The following is a 20,514-nucleotide window of genomic DNA, read 5'->3' on the forward strand; positions in this document are numbered from 1 at the left end:
GCAACAATTTTTATTTGCGTGCAACAGATCCATTACGATTTGCAACTTTATATATGGATGCAGGTTCGTGTTTGCACCAACTCGGGACTAGTATGTGATCAAAATAATAAATTAGTTATTGAAAAATGTATTCTTTTGAGCTGTGAAATAAGTAATCCTTGAGGACTTAATACTGTGCGCTCGAAAATCTGCCCTCAAACAATGAACAATTTTCAAGACCAAATTGTATCATGCTGCAAGAGTCTTGGAAATAAGTACTTTAACGTTTTAAAATGGTGGCAGGGGTAATTCACACACTGCTTCTCCTTATGTGATTTGCAATGCCTCTGGCAAAGCGACTGTCGCATTGCGAAACGCATAAGGAGTAGCTGAGTTTTAGTCACTCTTGCCATAATGTTGTTTAAAAACGTATTACTTTTTTGTGTTTTTTTTAATCTTTCCAAGACTGTTCAGTTGAATCCATAGCTTGCTGTTTAATATTTACTTATGTACACCATTGCTGTACATATTTTGTTAGGCAATTATGAATGTCACTGGTTTCCCCCCCCCCTTACCCCCACCCTTCACAATGTTGCTGGGGATTGCTGATTTGAAGTTTCTCAGCGGATCACGTTCCATGTCATGGAAAAAAATTCTCTATGATATTCATTGATCTTCTTATGGAAGAAGTGACTTGGAGTGGTTTAAAACTTCCAGATCACGTTGTATTGCAGTTTACAATAGCATTCCGAAGCTAGAAAAAAACCAAGGTGGCTCTACGCTACCAGTGCAAATACTTAAGTGTCAATGAATGAAACGTGAAAGCATTGGAGCTAAATAAATAGTCCCCAAAAAATGTAACATAAAAGTACACAAACAATGGTGCTATACAATAATGTGCACAATATAGAAATACTGTGAAAAGGAAAGGATTTGCAAAAGTATCAAATTTATTGCGCCATACACAACGACCGTTTCGACCTTAGTAGTGCCTTTTCACTTGAAAAAGACCTACTAAGGTCGAAACAGTTGTTGTGTATGGCGCAATTTATTTGATAATTTTGCAAATCCGTGGAGCCCTGGATCTTTCCTTTTCACAGTTCAAGCTTGGATATTTGTGACGGGTATCCCTTTTAACCAGCAGCACCTGTAATACTGTTTTTTGTTTTTTGACTAATGGTGTGCAGCATATCACTGTTCATTTGACAATATAGAAATACAACATAAATGGTGTACTCCTCCACTCAACCCTTGGATAGAGACTTGTTTCCTGTCAAAAGGAAGTGGAGTGGGGGACTGCCCCGAAGGAGAGAAAAAAAGAACTACAGCTGAACCCCGTTTATAATGTAGTGCTTGGGGTCCACATATTGGCACCGCGTTATAACGGGGATGGCGAAAAATAATGTCCGCCGCGCTCAATCAGGGGTTCCACCAGAGGGGGAGTGTGTCTGTGAGAGGAGGAGAGGAGGGGAAGCGAAAGGTGCCGGCAGCCCTAGCCCCACAATCCCTGGCCCCAGCAACCCAGGATTGTGTGTGTGTGTGTGTGTGTGTGTGTGTGTATAAACCCCCTCTGTAGCACATGGACATTCCTCTGGCAAATCCTGGAAGTCTGCCCCTCTCACCCCCCCCACAATTTTTTTTTTTTATATATATAGAAAACGGGAGCCACACTCGCATTGCGTTATAAGCTGATCCACGTTGTAGCGGATCACGCTATAACAGGGTTGAGCTGTACATAGAACAGTATTGCTGAAAAGTGTGATATCCGACCAGTGCTGTGACCTCCAATTGTTATACTCACAATGGAGTGATAATTGGGCATATCGCAATTCTGTGGCAATGTGGTTGATATGGTAATGGGTGGTCCCAATCTCATAAGAGAGGAAAAGAAATGCAGCAATAGTGCAAGACAGTTTTGATAATAAAAATAAACTTTAATAAACCACCAAATTTACAAAAGATCTTTCAGGCGTAAGAGTAGAGTCACTGCATATTTTACTCTTATGCCTTAAAGATCTTATCTTTTGTAAGCTTTGAATTTGGAGAGTCTTTTATTTTTATTATCAAAACTTAGCAATAGTGCAGTGTTTCTATTCCCCTCTCTTCTGAGATCACTGGGACTACCTGTTACCATTTCAACTAAATTGCCACAGAATGACGATATGCCCGATTTCATCACTCTATGGTGAGTATAACAATTGGAGGTCACTGCCCTGTTCAGATATCACATCTAATCTGCAATACTGCTCTATGTAATTATTTTTTTTTTCCCCCCTCCGGTGCAGTCTCTCACTCCTCTTCCTTTTTCGAGATTCTATAATAGAATTACGACCAATTGCAGTTAACGCATAAATCAGGTCTCAACTAGTTCTCTTAGGCGCGTGTATAGTGCCTGCGACGGGTGACATTTCCGCGTGCGCTTATAGTAAACGCGACGGAGCAAAGTCGCGTCGCAAATTTTGGTAGCTGGCAATATTTGATTTTTCAAGGGCTACCGCCTCATGTGACAGCCCCTGAACTAATCAAATGCCAGTACGCCCGCGACACCGCCGCAAAGCGAAATATAACTTTCTCTAGCTGCGATGGTGGCGTCACGGGTCGCACCTTCGTGGGCACTATACGCCCTGCCTTAGGCTATTGGGCCCCAGTCTTCCCTGCTGCACGTGTGCCTGGCGGCACGTGCAGAGACTGCAGCTGCAATCGGCGGTCTGTAGGAGAGATCTTTCTCTGTTGTGAGAGTTGCTCCAAGACAGACCACTGTATATGTATTTTTAAAATTAATTTTCTTTTTGTTTAGAGAGGATCAGACGAGCTGCTTTCTGGAAGTGTGCTTAACGGTCCAAGCACTAATATGAGCAGTATAGTAGTAACTGGTAAGAATTTTTTTTTGTCTTGACTGATGTTGAAAAGTCCTTGTTTGATTCTTGGCCTTAAATCTTGGCTTGCCTTCCTGTAATATATTGTTGGATTAACTAACTGTTCAATATGATTGGCCTCTAAAGGTAAGTTTCACTTTAAGAAAAGGTAACATTTAGTCTTCATGATGAGGAGACATTAACATTTGAGTACCCTTCAAGATAATGTTCTTTATTCAGCATGGCTACTTCGAACACAGTTTCATATTTACAAATGCACGAGAAGCTCGGAAACTGCATATGGCCACTTGGGGACTTATTGAATCAGCTCCTTTGTGTGTCCACGCCAATTTCAAGAACTAAGGAGAAAGGAGGATGTGACCCCACAACCCCACACGTTCTAGACAAGGAGCACTCCTAAAATGGCCTTTTCTCACTTTTAGCAAAACATTTTTGCTTTTATGTATATTTTCCCTCAAACTCCCACCCACCCTGCACCCGACAAGATTATTTATAGAGACAACTAGTGTTTTTGTATCAGATTGTGGAAGATGACCTAAGATTTCCAATACCAGTGTGGATACTGGCTTTCCGTTTGACTAAAACTTGTTTAAGGGGATCAATTCCACCCAAGACCAGATAATTCTAAAGATATGTTCAATTTTGTTAAATGTAGGGACCTTTAGGAAATGTTAAAGTACTTGTGTTTTATATATATTTATATGTAATATAATATAAAAAAAAAATTTGTTCCATGGCACCTACAGATTTAGCCCCCTTAATTTTAAATGCATAAGATTGAGTTCGCCACATCTGTAAAAGCGTTGAATTTCTATGATCTTTACCAAACATCTTTCTTGCAATGACTTCATACCTTATATCTACTTTTTTTTTGTAACGTAGTTATGATGTTGTCATTAGCAAAAGAACCAAAAGGGAAAGGCAGCAAATGTTGCACAGAGTTTTACAGAGCACAGAAAATACAAAAATATTATTTTGTCCCAGGACATGAATAGGCAAAAATTTTACTTTAATGGTGATAGCATTTTTCTAAGGAGGCCAAATACATTGTTTTAAAGTGTGGAAACAAATATGGAGGCTAGAAAACACACCCAAGCATTCACATCCTTACTGTATCCAGTTTCTTCATGTAAAGGAAGTCTTCTGGTGATTATTTTTCGTCGTGATAAATAATTGCCTTTACTGACTGGGAATCAGGCAGACATCCCCCAAAAATGATGTTTTAGGCCCATGTGACCACCCGATGAAAGGCCATATGGGCCTGAAACGTTGTTTTCTTGGGGATGTATACCCGATTCCTGGTCGGTAAAGGCAAATATTTATCACAATGAAAATCTTCTGCTGATTTTCCTTTACATGCACTAAGAGACCTGAAACAGTGAGTCTTAATGCTTCAGTGTGCTATCTCCCCTCCGTATGTTTCCCTGATTACTTGTAAGCACGGTTATGCTTCTTGGAAGACATGCACCGTACTCAAAATATGCATATATATTTTTTGCTCTCTACTATGGTATCCAAATATATTTCTGATTGTTTTAAAGTGGCAGTCGCACTAATTGTTTTTATTGTTGCCGCAGTCAAACTACAGAGTCCTCCAGAGCTGAACCTATTTTCAACTCTTGAGATTTAGTGTGGTATTTAAGGATTGTCAATCCTTTGGCAATATTGAACAACAGAACTGCACTGAACGTAAAGTATATTTGAAGTTAATAAGTTTGAATGATGTTGGCTTTATAATCCTTTTGAAGAAGAAACATGGTTCTGGTTACTTTTTCTTCTGAGTACTCTATAGGTTGGTGTTGTGGTACATTTCATGAACCATAAGGAGGCATTTCTGGTGACACATTGTGTAATTTATTTTTTTTAAGCAATGGGTCTCCGGTGCTGAACCATGTTAATGTCAGCTCCGGTGAGCTCCTTCCGAGAGATACTTAACACCGTAGGGGGTGCAGGTAACAGCCCAGGCGGGACTAGTTGGATCTATCGAAGTGGAGACTTGAATGTCACGCAGGTGAATAGTGAGACGGGAGCTTTAAACTGCAAGCGATACCAGCACCCCCTACAGAGATAAGTATCTCGGGAAGCAGGGGATCAACGGAGTTGAAATCAACACAGTTCAGCTCCTGTATATATTTTATTTTTTAAGTTTTCTCAGGACTGCTCCTCTAAGAGCTTGACTCCAAAGCTGCCAGTGTTCACATTTAGGCACTTTCTTTGTAAAATCTGGAAATGCTCCATATTTGTTGATTTCATCACATTTCAAACCACATGGGTGATTAAACGCATCCAATTTCTCAATCTTGTTGATGCTCATGTACTTATTTTAATTTTTCTTGAAACAACCCTCACCTGGCCCTCCATAGGGGAGTTTTTTGTTTGTGGGCATGTTCACGTTGGATATGAATAACGATTTTGTAAAGGCTTACATTTAGGACACTTTAAAAGTAAAGCTGTTCAACATTTGTATAGCCTTTTGTTAGGTGGTACACGGGATTCAGACATACAGCATAGAATTATTTCAGATGATTATGTCATTGTAAAGATTGTATTCATTGGTACTTTCCTCACTTATTCTAAGGTCATTTTCTCCTGGGAGATGCCAGTGAAACAGGTGCAGAATTGCCCATGAACAGAGACCTAAATATTTTACATTAGTAGCTTTCAAACATAACAAAAGAATGTTCTATTCTGCAAAGAACAAAATATATTTCTCTAGAAATTGTACTACTTACTTGACTTCGTTTTTTTTTTTTTTTAATATAAACCTTTCCTAACCTTCCTGCTGGTATTTTATTTTGCTTTCCAACACAGCTGGTATTTCTGCAAAAATGGGGGGGGGGGGGGGGTAGAGGGGGTGCAAGGAGAAGCTGTAGGTTTTTAATTTTGTATTTATTTTTATTGTGTGTGTGTCTCTCTCTATTTCTCTATCTATATATCTGCTCTTCTAATTTTGTAATAGTTAATGCTTTGCATCTGGAAAATAGTGACCATGTTTGCATAGTCCTGGTTCCCTAGATATGAGCACTTTTGCCCTTGATTTTATTTAAAAATTAATAAAATCCCAGCGGAGGTCATAAAATAGAAATCCCAGTAATATTGCAGCTTTCTGTTTCTATGTCCTGCTCAAAGGGCTTGTTTTTTCCCCCCCCAGGTAGATCGTGTCCTGCGTTCCCATGGAGTGCAGGATGCGATCTAACCAGTGAGGAAATGGAGGAGGATCCGTCGTCTTCAATTTCCTCCAAAATGGGCGCTGCAGTCTCGTGACTGTTATTGAAAGCAATCATGTGACTGTGCAGGAGCGGGACCATGGCACTCAAGCACCATGACCCCGCCTGCACTCAAAGGCTTAAATTAGGAGTATAGAATGCTGCTTTAGTATATGCCCAAAAATAGGCGGTGGCGCGTGGAGCCAAAACAAGTAGCTTACATCCAATGAAAGTGCTTATACCGCTAGTGACGGTCGCGGCGCATAGTACTGCAAAACATACGGCTGGGGCTGAGACTGAGATTTTTTTTTTTCTTGCAACGGCCGGGTCACGTGAGCAGTTTAGCCATTGAGGGCAAACTGCGCTCGACAGCAGCACTGGGTGACGTCGCAGAATAGTGCTGCCGCCTTGCAGCACTTGGTATAATTAAGGCCATAGTGGATTGAATGTATGTGATTAGACAGTATAAGCATTTAAATTTTTTTTTTTTTTTTTTACTGTGATTTCCATGGTAACCAATTGCTTGGGAGCTTTCTTTGTTTTGTTACAATTGTTACTTATTCCCCTTTGTGTTAACACAGACCTGTTGTGATAGATGGTTCCTCGAACAATTGTCACTGTTTTCTTTGTGCCTTTGCAGAGTAATTATGATACCAAACATAAAAGCGATGGTCAGTAGGTATATAAGAATTTATTTTGCAAGGCTTGGTGAAAATAGAACTTAGATTTACAAATATTTCAGAGGATACTTGTATGGGTGTTTTTGAATCTTGATTGAAAGTTAAGGTTCGTGTCTGCTACATGGATCAGCTTTTTAGCAAAACCACTTTCTAAGCAATTGAGAACTTGAGCTTTGTGGTTTTTTTTTTTCATATTTGTTTTTTTTAGTTAACTTATTTTTTATTTAATGGTTTTTATATGAGAATATTTTAGCAAGTGTTAGATGAACAGTTCCTTTTTTTTTTTTTTTTTTTCCATCGCCATCCACGTTTTTGATAATTTTCCCATATTTCGTCATTTTGCTTTCCGTATGTTTCTTTAATTTAGGAAAAATGCTTTAATCCTAGCAGTAATTTTAGAGCGAAGAGAAAATACTGCTGTCCTGTAACAATTCCACTGTTTATTACAATTGTAGGAACTTCAATGTTTGATGTTCAAAGCTGTATAACATCCTAAATAAATGTTAACATTCTACTAATTTTAACTGTCAAATGAAAAATGTATTTTAGCAAATGGCAGCGATAACAAAAAGTTCAAAGGAGATGATAAAATGGAGGGGGTACCTTCTCGTGTCCTCCATATCCGTAAACTTCCCGGGGAAGTAACAGAAACAGAAGTCATTGCTTTGGGTTTACCGTTTGGCAAAGTAACCAACATTCTCATGCTGAAAGGGAAAAATCAGGTAAATTTTTAACAGTAATTTTTATTTCCATTTATGATTGTGCGGTATTGTAAAATTTGTCAAAGCTTTGTCTCAGATCAGATTTAGACTCTAAATGTAAGAATCCATGCCTGTAGTGAAAAAATAATTATATACATACAGCTGAAGCCCATTATAACGCGGTCCTCTGGGTCCACTAAATTAGACCGCGTTATAACCGGGATCGCAACATAACATTTTGCCGTGCGAGGACTTACTGGCACCGGCATCTGCAGCTCTCCCTGCTTAATCAGGCTGTGTCCACGTGCGAGGCACTTGCATAGACTTTCGAGCGGAGAGGGTCACAAGACACACAGTGGGATTTTTTTTTTTTTTTTAACATTCAATGCTTTGCTAACGGACACATACACACCCCTACACCATGTGGGAGTTGAACATGAATACATTTGATATAATACACATGCAGGAATCGAACTCAGGACCTTTCATATGCTAGTACCGTGTGTCCCCGTTGGCAATAAAGCATTCAATGTTTAAAAAAAAAAAAAAAGTGGATATGTTTTTAAATGAGGAGACACGCTATAAACGAATCGGCGTTGTAGCGGATCATGCTATAACGGAATGTGTGTATACACACACACTGCTAAAAATTAGCAGTGGAAGGTAACATTCCCATGTGTATGCATGTTTATGTAATTAATACAGGTGAAATTGTCATTTACATATAAAATGACTGTAACATTATTTGCTCCGAAACCAAATGTATTCATGTTTTTTTCTGACTGTTAAAAGGACCCTTATGAATCTATATAGATATATAATATATATATATATATATATATATATATATATATATATATATATATATATATATATATATATATATCTCTATCGGGGATACAAGGAAGGTCCCATTTTGGAGGACCGAAACGTTAGGTTTCTTGATGTACCACTATTTTCACCAATACACTTTGTGAAGTTTTCTACAATTGAGTGCTGTCTCTTGCTTTACCAGACCTTGGAACGGTAACGCATGTCTATATTATCCATATGTGGCAAGCACCTACAGCCTATCAGGACCTTATATATATTAAAGAATATCACTTGTGCGCACATTCACATGTCTTAGACAGGTCTGCAACCCTGCCTTTCAACTATTATCACCTCGCATACAGTGCTCCCACTGCAGCAAGGGATTCTGGGAGATGACATGCAAATGAGCACACAATGTGTCACATTTTGCCTGGAATATCCATTCACATGGAGCCCATTTAAGCTAATGTCTTGCCGTTCACACAGCTTTTAAACACAGCATGGGACTAGCAAAGCAAGTTTAAACCACTCGGACATGTTTCAACCTTGATGGGTATCAGTGTGAGGTTGGTATAAACTTGCTTTGAAATATTTCTAGACTCGGTAGGTTTACTATACATTTTAAGTTATGGTGAGTGAAAAAGGCGACACATTCCAGGCAAAAGGTGACACATTGTGTGCTCATTTGCATGTCATCTCCCAGAATACCTTGCTGCAGTGGGAGCACTGTATGCGAGGTGATAATGGTTGAATGGCAGGGTTGCAGACCTGTCTAAGACATGTGAATGTGCTCACAAGTGATATTCTTTCTTGGCTATATGCTAACGGTGGAGGTGTTCAGTCGCCTTTTTAACCCACCATAACTGTGTGTGTGTGTGTGTGTGTGTGTCTTCCCCTTCAATATGTGCATCAATACAATCTGCACACTGACAAGTGATTAGTTAAGCTGCAGGTCGATTCATTCTCCTGTAATCGATTGCTTGATCCAGGTTATTTAATTCAGTTCTTGCACAGCGTTCTGGCCAATGTAGTCCTGGAATATGATTGACTGGTAAGTTACTAGATACAATTTGGTGCAATGCTAGAGAGGGCAGGGCTCGAGCCAGAGCATATCAGAGGGGGAAGGGGGCTGTCACTTTGGAAATGCTTCCTACATTAGAAACATTAAAAAAGTCTTAAACACTTTTTTTTTTTTTTTTTTTTTTTTTTTTTTTATGCTACCAGTATTTTCTCACAGTACAGAACTGATTTATTATTATTATTAAAAAAAAACAAAAAAAACATCTTGAATATTGTTTGAACTGCTGCTTTAACAGGTTTGTGCTTCATTTTCTGAAAGCAGTTTCCTAACACTTTGCAGGCCTTTTTGGAAATGGCATCAGAAGAAGCAACCGCTACCATGGTTCATTATTATACTTCCATGACACCTCAGCTACGTAACCAGCCTATTTATATCCAGTACTCTAACCATAAGGAATTGAAGACAGACAGTGCACTAAATCAGGTGATTATACGTGTTTATAACAGACCAAAGAAGTGGCTAAACATGAAATGCCCACATTATTTTTGCTCCTCAAGCACAGACAATACAGTTATAAAAACAACAAAATAATTACATGTGAACATAATGCAGAGTTAGAGCTGCAAATTATTAAACAGTCAGAAATCTAAAAGTGTATACATTGAGTTATCACAGAATTATATATAGGACATTTTAATTGTTACATGCTGGTGCTCCTGTCCATGATGCTGGAAATTACATGTCTATTACGAATCAAACTGTAAAATATTGTAACCATTTGCCTGCATGTTGGATTTCTGGGAAGATCAGCTTAAGCCAAGCAACCTGACACGTTTGTGCAACAAGAACCATCACCTAGTTTGGGAATTAATCATTTATAAGACATACAGACTGTAATATGGACACAATGTTGTAACATGCGAGCTGTCATTTCATGATAACAAGCAATGCTTTAATATCAGGCATTCGAACATAAAAGAAATTATACAGGGTCAAGATTTGAAACACAAGAGCAGAAGAACTTTGCATCTTTGTTTTTCACTAAGTCAATTAATTTTAAGACATCACAAAAAGCTTGTGATTCCATTAATGCAGGGGCGGCCAACTCCAGTCCTCATGGGTCACCAACAGGTCAGGTCTTCAAGATATCCCTGCATCAGCACAATCGGTGGTTCAGTCAAAAACTGAACCACCTGTGCTGAAACAGGGATATCCTGAAAACCTGACTTTGTGGCCCTTGAGGACTGATGTTGGCCACCCCTGCTTTAATACATTGCTTAAAATTGAACAAAAACTCAAGTACTGTAGCTTACAGTGAGTTTAGTGAATAGAATGTGTAGCAGCACTATAAATGTGTTCCCGTGGATTTCTTCATTGACTTTCATTTGAGTGCAAGATTTAATTATACGGGATCAATCCAAAAAGAAATGAGCTTTGGGGGGGCGCGCGCTACGTGAAAAGGTTTTTAAAAATGAGTTGCAATATTTAAGTAGGATAGACACATTCCCCAAAATATGCTGTTAAAATAAAATAGATATTGCATACAAAAATGTCGGTTTTGTGCTGACATCAAATAAAGTTCGATTGTAGCACCATGTTGAAAAAAGAAAAAAAAACTATTAAAAATGTGACAGTTTGAACACTTTCAGGACCAGTTCGAATTTAAAGAAGGGTACAGATGGCAATATATGCAAATTTTACATTATATGAACGGAAACCTATATATTAAGGGTGCTGAGTTTTTTTGAAACCGTGCTGGTCTTGCGGAGTGCAGGCTGACACAATATATCGTACATCTATAGAGCATTGCTAGAAATTAATATTGAAACTACACCAGGGTTTGTACTAGCCTGGGGAAAAAGAGCTGGGTAGGGAGTACTCTCCACTCAAATGGACACAGATGTGGATCAATGCCAGCTCTTCCTCGATCTCCACGAATATTCTAGAAAGGGTGAATATAAGATAATGTACAGGTGGTATTACACACCGCAAATACTGAAAGAATGCTACCCAGAAACTTCCAATAAGTGCTGGAGGGGTTGTGAGGAGGTGGGAACAATGCTTCATATCTGGTGGGAGTGTAAGATAATAGAGCGGTTTTGGGATATATTACAGCAGATTTTTAATATTACCAAGATTACAATCCCAAAAGACCAGAGTATTGTATTGTATTGCTAAACAGAGCAGGGGTCAAGAGGCACAGAATTCGAAAATCTATTAATATATATGCTAAATGCAGAAAGACGTGCCATCGCTGACAACTAAAAAAAAGTTGGAGGCACCAACTATGGGACAATGGGAGTCGAGAGAAGGGAAGGTCATGAAAATGGAACAACAATCAACGATAACCACTGACATGGTTAAAATTTGAATGCTTTTGGCTGCCGTGGCCAGTTTACTGCTAATAGAACATGATGAGAGGATTTGAAAGTGGGCACACTTGCCATATTGAGAATAATAAGGATGACATGGACTACTATTTATGGGATTGACTTGTTTCTAGTTTTTATTTTGTTTAATCACAATAATTTATTTGTCAGATTGTTGGTTTTGTTTGTTTTTATTAGTGTTAATACTGTCCGTTAATGTGTTATTGTATATCCGGGACTAATATATAACTCATTTTGTACGATATTATACAAGTCTAAGTATGGTTGATTGCAGACTGCAGCGTGAAAGTGTAAAAACCTTGATATGTTAAGTTTTGTTGTACTGTTTTGTATATGTTAAATGTTATAAAAATGTGGATGATAATTAGAGAATTTACAGCAAAAAAATGTGACAGTTTATACATTTATTTTTCCCTTCAATTGTTTTTATTTCAGCGTGCTCAAGCTATGCTGCAGGCTGTAACGTCAGTTCAGACATCCAATTCCTCTATGAGTGGCACTGCAGGAAGTGAGAGTGCATTAATTTCCGCACAGAGTCCAGTACTGCGAATAATTATCGACAACATGTACTATCCTGTCACACTGGATGTCCTTCACCAGGTATGTCAAAATTATCTGATCTGTTTTGTAGCTTCCTTCTTTATTATCTAATGTACCTAATTTCAGCATTTAATTTCTTTTTTCATTTTGTTGGTTAGATTTTTTCAAAGTTTGGCACAGTGCTGAAGATAATCACATTCACAAAAAACAATCAGTTTCAAGCTCTGCTACAGTATGGAGACCCTATTAATGCACAGCAAGCAAAACTAGTAAGTATAAAGCTTATGGGCTTTCTATGTGATCTGAATCAGTCATTAATAGTAGAATAAATATTTCCCTTGTGTATAACTAAACATGCTTGTGTTTCAGAGCCTCTTTCACACAAACTTTTGATCCACATGATTAGCTGTCAAATTACACGGCATGAATATTTTGTTTACAGATTATCTGAGTTGTGTACTTTGACATAATTTTATAGTGTTCTGTTAATTAAACAAACCAATGTATTTATATTTACAGGCTCTAGATGGTCAAAATATTTATAACGCTTGCTGTACCCTTCGGATTGATTTTTCTAAGCTGGTGAATTTAAATGTGAAGTACAACAATGACAAGAGTAGGGACTATACTCGCCCAGATCTTCCGTCTGGAGATGGGCAACCTGTTTTAGATCCATCTATTGCTGCAGCATTTGCCAAGGAAACATCACTTCTAGGTACGATATGATTGCATTGCTCTGTTTGAAACTTATTATTAAAAGACAGACCTATTGATAGGGAAAAGTGTTACATTCATATATAACATTTCATTCTTTCAGATTGTAGTACACTTTTTTTTTTCTTATTTGATATCATTAAATCGGCAGTTATCCCTCTCCCAACGCTTTCCCGTGTGTAAATATCTATATCTATATCTCTCTATCGAGATAGATATCGATCTTGATAGATAGAGAGAGGTGATAGAGATATATCTATCTAACCAGGGGACCCCTCAGCTGAAATTAGCATGGTTCATCTCTGGGGAGCCCCAGATTCCCGGGAGATATATTTTCCAGTAAAGGTAGCACTGGCAATTAATTTAAATCCCCTGCGTCACACGGACCAATCAAACTGTGTCCGTGTGACGCATGACATTTAAACAGCCACTGTGTTTCCCATAGTAGGGATTGCAACACTATACATTCACGGGAAGGGTCTTGGAAACCTGAGGTTCTCCAAACCTTAAAATAGCTAACTTCTGCTCTGGGCCCCCTGATGCCCATCACATAGCATTATGTTGCCATTGTAAGATGCTGTATGCCACAGTATTGTGGCTGCTGTTAATTACCAAGTGTCTATTACCTAATATGGTGTCCCTCATGTAGCTGTGGCATATACAAGAGGAACAATCTAAGCAAAGTTTTATGTATCTGGAAAATTTTATGTCTGCCTGCATTTTGGTAGCTTGTTAAAGATTCTTTAAACGTATAAACAATGGTCTGTGTTAGGAGGCTGTTTTATACCACCAGCAAATCATTTAGCCCAGATATAAAATTCTCATAAAATATTAAGTGATATGTGTTTGGAAGGAAATATGGACATTTACAAATGTCATGTCAGATTGTCTAAATATACTTGGAATCCACACCACATCTTAATTTCCATCTAATAACGTTTTGTAGTTCTGCAATTGTGTTTTACAAAGCAACTTAGACAATCTCTCTGGCATTACATTGCACTTCACTTCTTCATTCTCCTTATCCTTGACTTTTATTTCCACTCTACTTTCCCATGGGCTTTTACTACATCCTTCCCACTTTACTCATTTTTTCCCTCTCTTACATTCATCATACTACATTTGTTTCTCTCTTCCCCCTCTTTGTCATGCCTCCTCTCACTCCTCTAGTTATCCTGTCTCTGGTAACAGATTATTTGGTAGAGGTGATGGTGCAAGATGGCCTTGGATTACACACTTGTTCTTGTTGATGGCATGTCTCATGTGCAGCATACTTGCGCATATATTGGTTATAGAACATCAATCTGTCAAGTGATCAACTTGATGGTGGTACCTGTATGTATGGTACAACAGCTTATTATGCCATCAGTCTGCACCTGTATCCTAATTTCTTGAACATTTTCAGTGACAATTTTAATTGTTTTCTTTTTTTATAGTTATTGATAGCAATGCAACTTCTACAGGGTTTTCTGAAAAGCTCCCTTGCATCTGAAACATTTCTAATCTGATTTTGGGTTTTTATAAAATGCAACTTTTTTAAAACCAGTGCTTCCTGTTGCAGCGGCTCCAGGAGCATTAAGTCCTATGGGAATGAACAATGCTGCCGCCGCTGCTGCAGTTGCAGCAAGTCGTGTGGGAATGTATGGAGTTTCATCTGGTGGCAACACGGTGCTCCTCGTAAGCAATTTAAATGAAGAGGTCAGTGAAGCAATTCTATTTTTGCCTATTTCACCGTGTACATTCTCCTTTTTTGTTTTTTGTTATTTTTATTCCACTTAGTCCTTTTTGTTTGAACACATCTTCTCTCTCCACTTGAAAAAGTCATAACTGTTCTAATCTAGTAACTGTTGAATGGTGTGGGGAGAAAATGTGGAACCAATTCAATAAGTTACTGTATCCGAAGAGAAATATGGTAAATTAATACAGTTCATTACTGTTTACATGCTTTTTATTTTCATATCAATTGCACAGAAATATGGCGAGTTTAATTTGCTAAATTTCATGGTATTTTTTTCTGCTGGTTTGTTCCTATAATTTGCGTTTTCATTTCATGTTCCATGTTGCTTTTTTTGTTTTTAAATACTAATCTTAATTTGTGTAAACTACTCTAATTCATTTTTCTTTCAAGGTTCTTCCAAAGATATTAACAAAGCTCTCTTCCTGTCTTTAGTAATCTTTAGTGCTTTGCAGTTACTGGGCATTCTTTTACTTGTCTAATACTGTATCTTTCTCTAAAACCTGTCTCTCTTCTGATACTGTCATGTTCCTCTCTTCCTACATTTTTGTTTGGTGGCTGTGTATACTGGTATGGAATGTGGGAAGTTTGATGATCCTGATGGCTATTTTCCATTTTTATTGCCTAAAAGCATTACCTCTTTGCTGCAACAGAATCCAGGCATTGCTATGCTTTTCAGTACCTCTGCAGCAAACCGGTTTAGCTTTTGGTAACATTTTGCCTATTCATTTAAGTATTCACTGTCTCTTGCAAGTTTAAATGATTAGTTGGCCATCTTTTTAAGAGACTATCCCTGCATTTCATAACCAGTCATGCTTATGCAGTGAAACGTAAAACACAAATTTCTACTGCATGCTCTCCCATGTCAAGATACAATACTGTAATGTACTCCGATATGAATGTGATTTACCCATTTGTCTTGAATGACTACATTTTTATTCAGTTTTTCTTGTATAGTACATAAACCAACCATTTTCTGACCAAACTCCAGCATTTCCTGTGTACTGACCTATATTTTATTTTCTCCCCATTTCCCTTTTTGTTCTGCATCGTTTCCTCCCCCATTACATCCTCTTCCCTGTGTGGTCTTCTTCCCATTCCTTAATGTTTTCCAAATACCACTGTTTAACCCTTTCCCCACCTTTTCCTGTCTGTCTTCACCCTCCCCATCCCCTATGTTCATGCTTCTTTGCGTGAACAAAATGTTCCTGGGACCAACTTGCCCCAATTAACTGCCTTGAACCATGATCCATGACCACCTTCACCATTCTACGGGAACCACCCTTCGTTATGGATGATCTGTTCATCTCCGCTCTTCCTCGACTCTTCTCTCTTCTTGTCTTACGCTGCTTGCTCTTCTCTCCTTCTAAAGATGGTTTCGCCCCAAAGTCTGTTTACCCTCTTCGGTATGTTATTGTTAGCACTATACTTTTATTATTAATTTCATTTTTATTTTGCCTTAATTCTTATTTGTAGCTAGCAGTTTGGCTTAAAATTGAGTACAAATTATGTTGCCTTTTTTTCTGCTGTTTTCTTTCTGTTTTTTGTTTTTCTCTCTTTAAGAACTCATCTTAGATACGTTATTTTAATGCATGTTAATTTATTTTGCATGGTCTTTAATTTTAATTTTATGTCATTCATATAGTTTTGAGGGTGTATCAAATATATTCTTATCCAAATTTCACTGTTCAGAATCTTGGTCTAATTCTCATTCTGCTGAATGTCAGGATTGGTTGAATGATAATGTTGACGTATGAATGTGTCATTGATCTGTCAAATGTATGCACTTCATCATACTTGCATTTACGATTCATGCTCTCTTTTACATTGCTTCTCTGTGAATCTGATAAAGGTGTTTATGGTGATGTGCAGCGTGTGAAGATCCTATACAATAAGAAAGACAGTGCTCTTATACAAATGGCTGATGGGAACCAGTCACAGCTTGGTAAGATTTGCTCAACATAAAGCTTTCCAATATAAGTGCAACCAACAGGATATATTAGTAAAATACATGCGTTAAAGAACCACACTCTGTTGCTTGTGTCCGATATATAAAATCATTTTTATTTTAATCGGAAGACCCATTTAGGACAACTGCAGTGCTCTTGTCTCCAGGGTCTCCCCGGTTGCTGATATCTTACTTTCTATGTTCTAGTCAAGAGTACTTGTTCGGGAGTGCAATTGGCCTCTAGGCTCCAGCGGGCAATAGAAAACTGCAACATCATGGAATATCTGTAATTGCTGCTTTGATATTTGTACTTTTTTTTTAATTTGTTTTTTGTCAAACTTCAAAAATTGAAAGTTTTATCGGAAAATGGGGAGTGTCATGGTTAAGCTTTGTTGTACCCTTTTTTAATGATTAACAAATATTATTTTGGGTATAATAGTGTACCACTTCTTCTTTACTAGATATTGCGATCTGGAAATCAGGCCTGTATGTGGACTCCTTTCACTTGATACACTGGACAAAATTCAAATGGCATTACAGCAAAATCGCAAAAAATTTGTTAGGGCATGCCCATAATGGCATGATTGCTCTGAGTAAAGTCTAATTCTCCGACCACAATGTTTGTATATTGGGTATATCCTATAATTAAATCAATTATTTTATTGACATTTAAAGCCATGGACTGCGTTTAGTCTTGTTTGAGCCTCTTAACATTTAAAGACTTCACATTTACTGTATTTCTGATTATGTGTTTATAACATTGGAGATTGAATTGGTCATTGTTTTCTGATTGAATACACTGCTAAATTGTAATTGTTCTAATTCACATAAAATAATGTTTCTTTGCATTAGATGACATGCTTATACTTGTGAGATTAGAGGGGATTATTAAACATTGTTATAAACATACTGTGCATTAATCTTATTTGAAATGTAGAATCAATAATTTTGTGAGAGACCGTTTAATGTAGACAAGATTGATTTTATAGATGGAGCACGGTTTCTTCTGTATTTTATCTTCTGTGAATCCAGTTTGTGGTCCTGCCAGGCTTAATTGTTTATATAATTTTATTTTTTCTGACGTGTAAACAAATTGTATATTTTGTTTTTGGATTAGCTATGAGCCATCTTAATGGGCAGAAAATGAATGGAAAGATTATTCGTGTTACCCTGTCCAAGCATCAAACAGTACAGCTACCACGGGAAGGTCTTGATGATCAAGGGCTTACTAAAGATTTTGGCAACTCTCCTCTCCACCGTTTCAAGAAACCTGGCTCAAAAAACTTTCAGAATATCTTCCCACCATCTGCAACTCTTCATTTGTCCAATATTCCGTAAGTAAATAACATCCTATTTGCCTGCTTAGCTCCTAAAATCTCTGTTTTACACTGTTCACTACTTTAGTTGAAGACCAATAGCTTGCAACTGTAGGAGTTGTCCATTTTAGATGGACTTCATCATGCTACTTGTAATGTATTTTTTTTCTTCTTTTTTTCCCCATCATTAATAGTGGACACAATCATACTTTTTAACAGTAGTTCCTTGTGAGTCTCTTCAACTGATCTTAATCACAGCAGACTATTCAATAACATTTATTTGTTGTGTTTCTTTCAGACAATCCATGACCGAAGAAGACTTGCGTACACTTTTTACTAACACTGATGGGACTGTGAAAGCATTTAAATTTTTTCAGTAAGTTCCTTTTCTGCATGGTTCACTTGTTCTTTATTTTTACTATGTGTTACTGACCTTCTTATTTTGTTGTGCTAGAGATCATAAGATGGCCCTCCTTCAAATGTCCACAGTGGAAGAAGCTATTCAAGCATTGATTGAGCTACACAACTACAATATTGGAGAAAACCACCATCTGAGAGTTTCTTTCTCAAAGTCTACCATTTAAAAAGGCAGAGCGTCAGGGTTTATTGCATTGTTAAGTGTATTGTCACCAACAGACTGTTCAGGAAAGTAGGGACCAGAGTCTGATTTGTTTTTCACGCTGTTATCATTCCTTGGTTAATGAAATTAAAGCATTCATTAAAATGCAGTGAAATTATAGCTGCAATTTTTGTAAGGTGACTAGGGAAGCCATTTTTTTTTGTTTAAAATTATTTTGAATTCAATCCATCTGTTTTTATAAATACATTGGGATGTGCCTTTAAAGGAGTACAAGGATTTCTAAAATGTTACCATTTAGACGACCGGTGGACAAAGGTGTCCAGGGCACATTGTTAAATGTGAATTTAAACATTTTGCACCAGGTGGTGTGTAAAAAGGTTAAGCTTTGGTTCCTGCTCAGAACTGCTCAATCATTTGCCATTCGCTTTCATATATCAATGTGTACTTTTTTATTATTCACATAAAATGCATTTGTAAGGAGGAAAACTCCTTATTTATTTTTTGTCAGTGTTGGGCTCGTAAAATTCAAGGAACTGGTCTATTTTGAGTTTGGTATTAGTCAAGAATTAGCAAGGTCCAAATTATAATTTTTTCCCTTAAGGACAAACATGAGCCCTGTACAAGTCTCAGCCATGTATGGAAAGCATTGTAGAATCTTAACCTTTTTGTACACACACTTGTGAAACGTATCATTTAAATGTTGGCACTAAGTAATGTCTTGTTTGTGGCTCAATATTTTCTGTAGTTTTTGAAGTTGATATGACTGATGTGCATTTAACTATATATTACCATCTTTTGTTTGTAATTATAATTGGGGAAATATGGTTGTGGATTTCTGAGCATGTACAGACTGGTCTAACTATTTCAGAAACTGGTGCATGTATTTTCCAATGGGAACGAAAGCCTATGACAAAAGAAGACTTTGTGGCAGTTTTTGATAACTGACAACCAGGTGGGACCAAAGTTTATGTGCCTTTAGTCTTAATTTACCTTGCATTGTAATAATCTGTTTTAATAAATATCTTCAAAATATTTTGTATTTAGAAACAGACCTGACTAGAGACAATTTAGACATGGCTCAGAATCTACAGATCACAATCTGAAAACAGTTCATATGCCAAGTGAACTGTTAGCTTGATTCTGTTAAGTCAAGTACATTTTTTAAATTAATGTATTTGCTTTCAAAGATCCATAGATTCTGTTATCTATGTAGAAAAAAATGGTCATGTATATTTTCTATTAGTTGAGTTTTTACATCTTTAGAAATGTAAAATTCAGTATAGTTTGAAAGCGGCACAATTAAAAATTAATTTTCTAACAAAGTTGGGAGGTTTGATGGTTGTTTGATTTCATCTTGTGTACTCTGCTTACCCTCTGTAGCATGCTCAATAAACACTTCTGTAGCTCTGTAATTCACCTTTTCTGTCTTTCTCTGCTTCCCTTTCTTTCTTCCGCTCTGTTTTTCTCTCCACTGTGCTTCTAAATATTCATGTTTCTCTGCCAGGGTGGGAAATCGGTGTTTTGACAATTATATTGTTAATATATTTATGTAAATATAAATTAATTGGAAATGCTAATTGTCATGCCACTTTTTAAAAAGAACAACCTATACCAGATATTTCCCACCCTGTTGAAATCTAGCTTTTACAAACATTACTTTTGATTACGGCTCGCTAGTTTCTCTATTTTAAATTCTCAAAAAAGTGCTTTTAGATCCTTCAGGTAGGTCATTCTCTCTTGCTACAGCTTCATTTTCATCCTTTGTGTCTGCTAAGTATCTGTTACTAATAAAACCAAAGTAGAAGAGGCAATTGACATACACAGTACGAAGGCTTCAACTCCAATATCAAGAAGTTTGCACAGCTACTGTACATACTACATTGTCTGGCCTGCGAACATGGATAGTCTTACAACATGAACAATAGGGAAGTTGTGGGAAGAAATAAGTCCATTGCTGAAAGTACCAATTTGATATATATAGTTGACTATTTTGCCTGGTATGCATGGACAATGCA

At 37.3% G+C, this 20,514-nt stretch overlaps 1 protein-coding gene across 2 annotated transcripts in view; it reads left to right on the top strand.

The window, feature by feature from the left end:
• Nucleotides 1-19,821, top strand: part of PTBP2 (polypyrimidine tract binding protein 2) — a 28,367-nt gene extending 8,546 nt beyond the window's left edge. The window contains exons 3-14 of one of the 2 annotated variants that reach the window (XM_075616477.1): nucleotides 2,777-2,852; nucleotides 7,291-7,463; nucleotides 9,616-9,759; nucleotides 12,102-12,266; nucleotides 12,365-12,475; nucleotides 12,726-12,921; nucleotides 14,482-14,618; nucleotides 16,028-16,061; nucleotides 16,508-16,600; nucleotides 17,721-17,937; nucleotides 18,218-18,295; nucleotides 18,374-19,821. In XM_075616477.1, the coding sequence (XP_075472592.1) occupies nucleotides 2,777-2,852; nucleotides 7,291-7,463; nucleotides 9,616-9,759; nucleotides 12,102-12,266; nucleotides 12,365-12,475; nucleotides 12,726-12,921; nucleotides 14,482-14,618; nucleotides 16,028-16,061; nucleotides 16,508-16,600; nucleotides 17,721-17,937; nucleotides 18,218-18,295; nucleotides 18,374-18,503 (1,554 nt within the window). In that variant the 3' untranslated portion in view covers nucleotides 18,504-19,821. Of the gene's footprint in view, nucleotides 1-2,776; nucleotides 2,853-7,290; nucleotides 7,464-9,615; nucleotides 9,760-12,101; nucleotides 12,267-12,364; nucleotides 12,476-12,725; nucleotides 12,922-14,481; nucleotides 14,619-16,027; nucleotides 16,062-16,507; nucleotides 16,601-17,720; nucleotides 17,938-18,217; nucleotides 18,300-18,373 lie in introns of those variants that run through there. The other variant, XM_075616478.1, reaches the window with a different exon arrangement.
• The last annotated feature ends 693 nt before the right edge of the window (nucleotides 19,822-20,514 follow it).

This window comes from Ascaphus truei, chromosome 10, assembly GCF_040206685.1.
Source record: "Ascaphus truei isolate aAscTru1 chromosome 10, aAscTru1.hap1, whole genome shotgun sequence".
NCBI classification, from domain to species: Eukaryota; Metazoa; Chordata; class Amphibia; order Anura; family Ascaphidae; genus Ascaphus; species Ascaphus truei.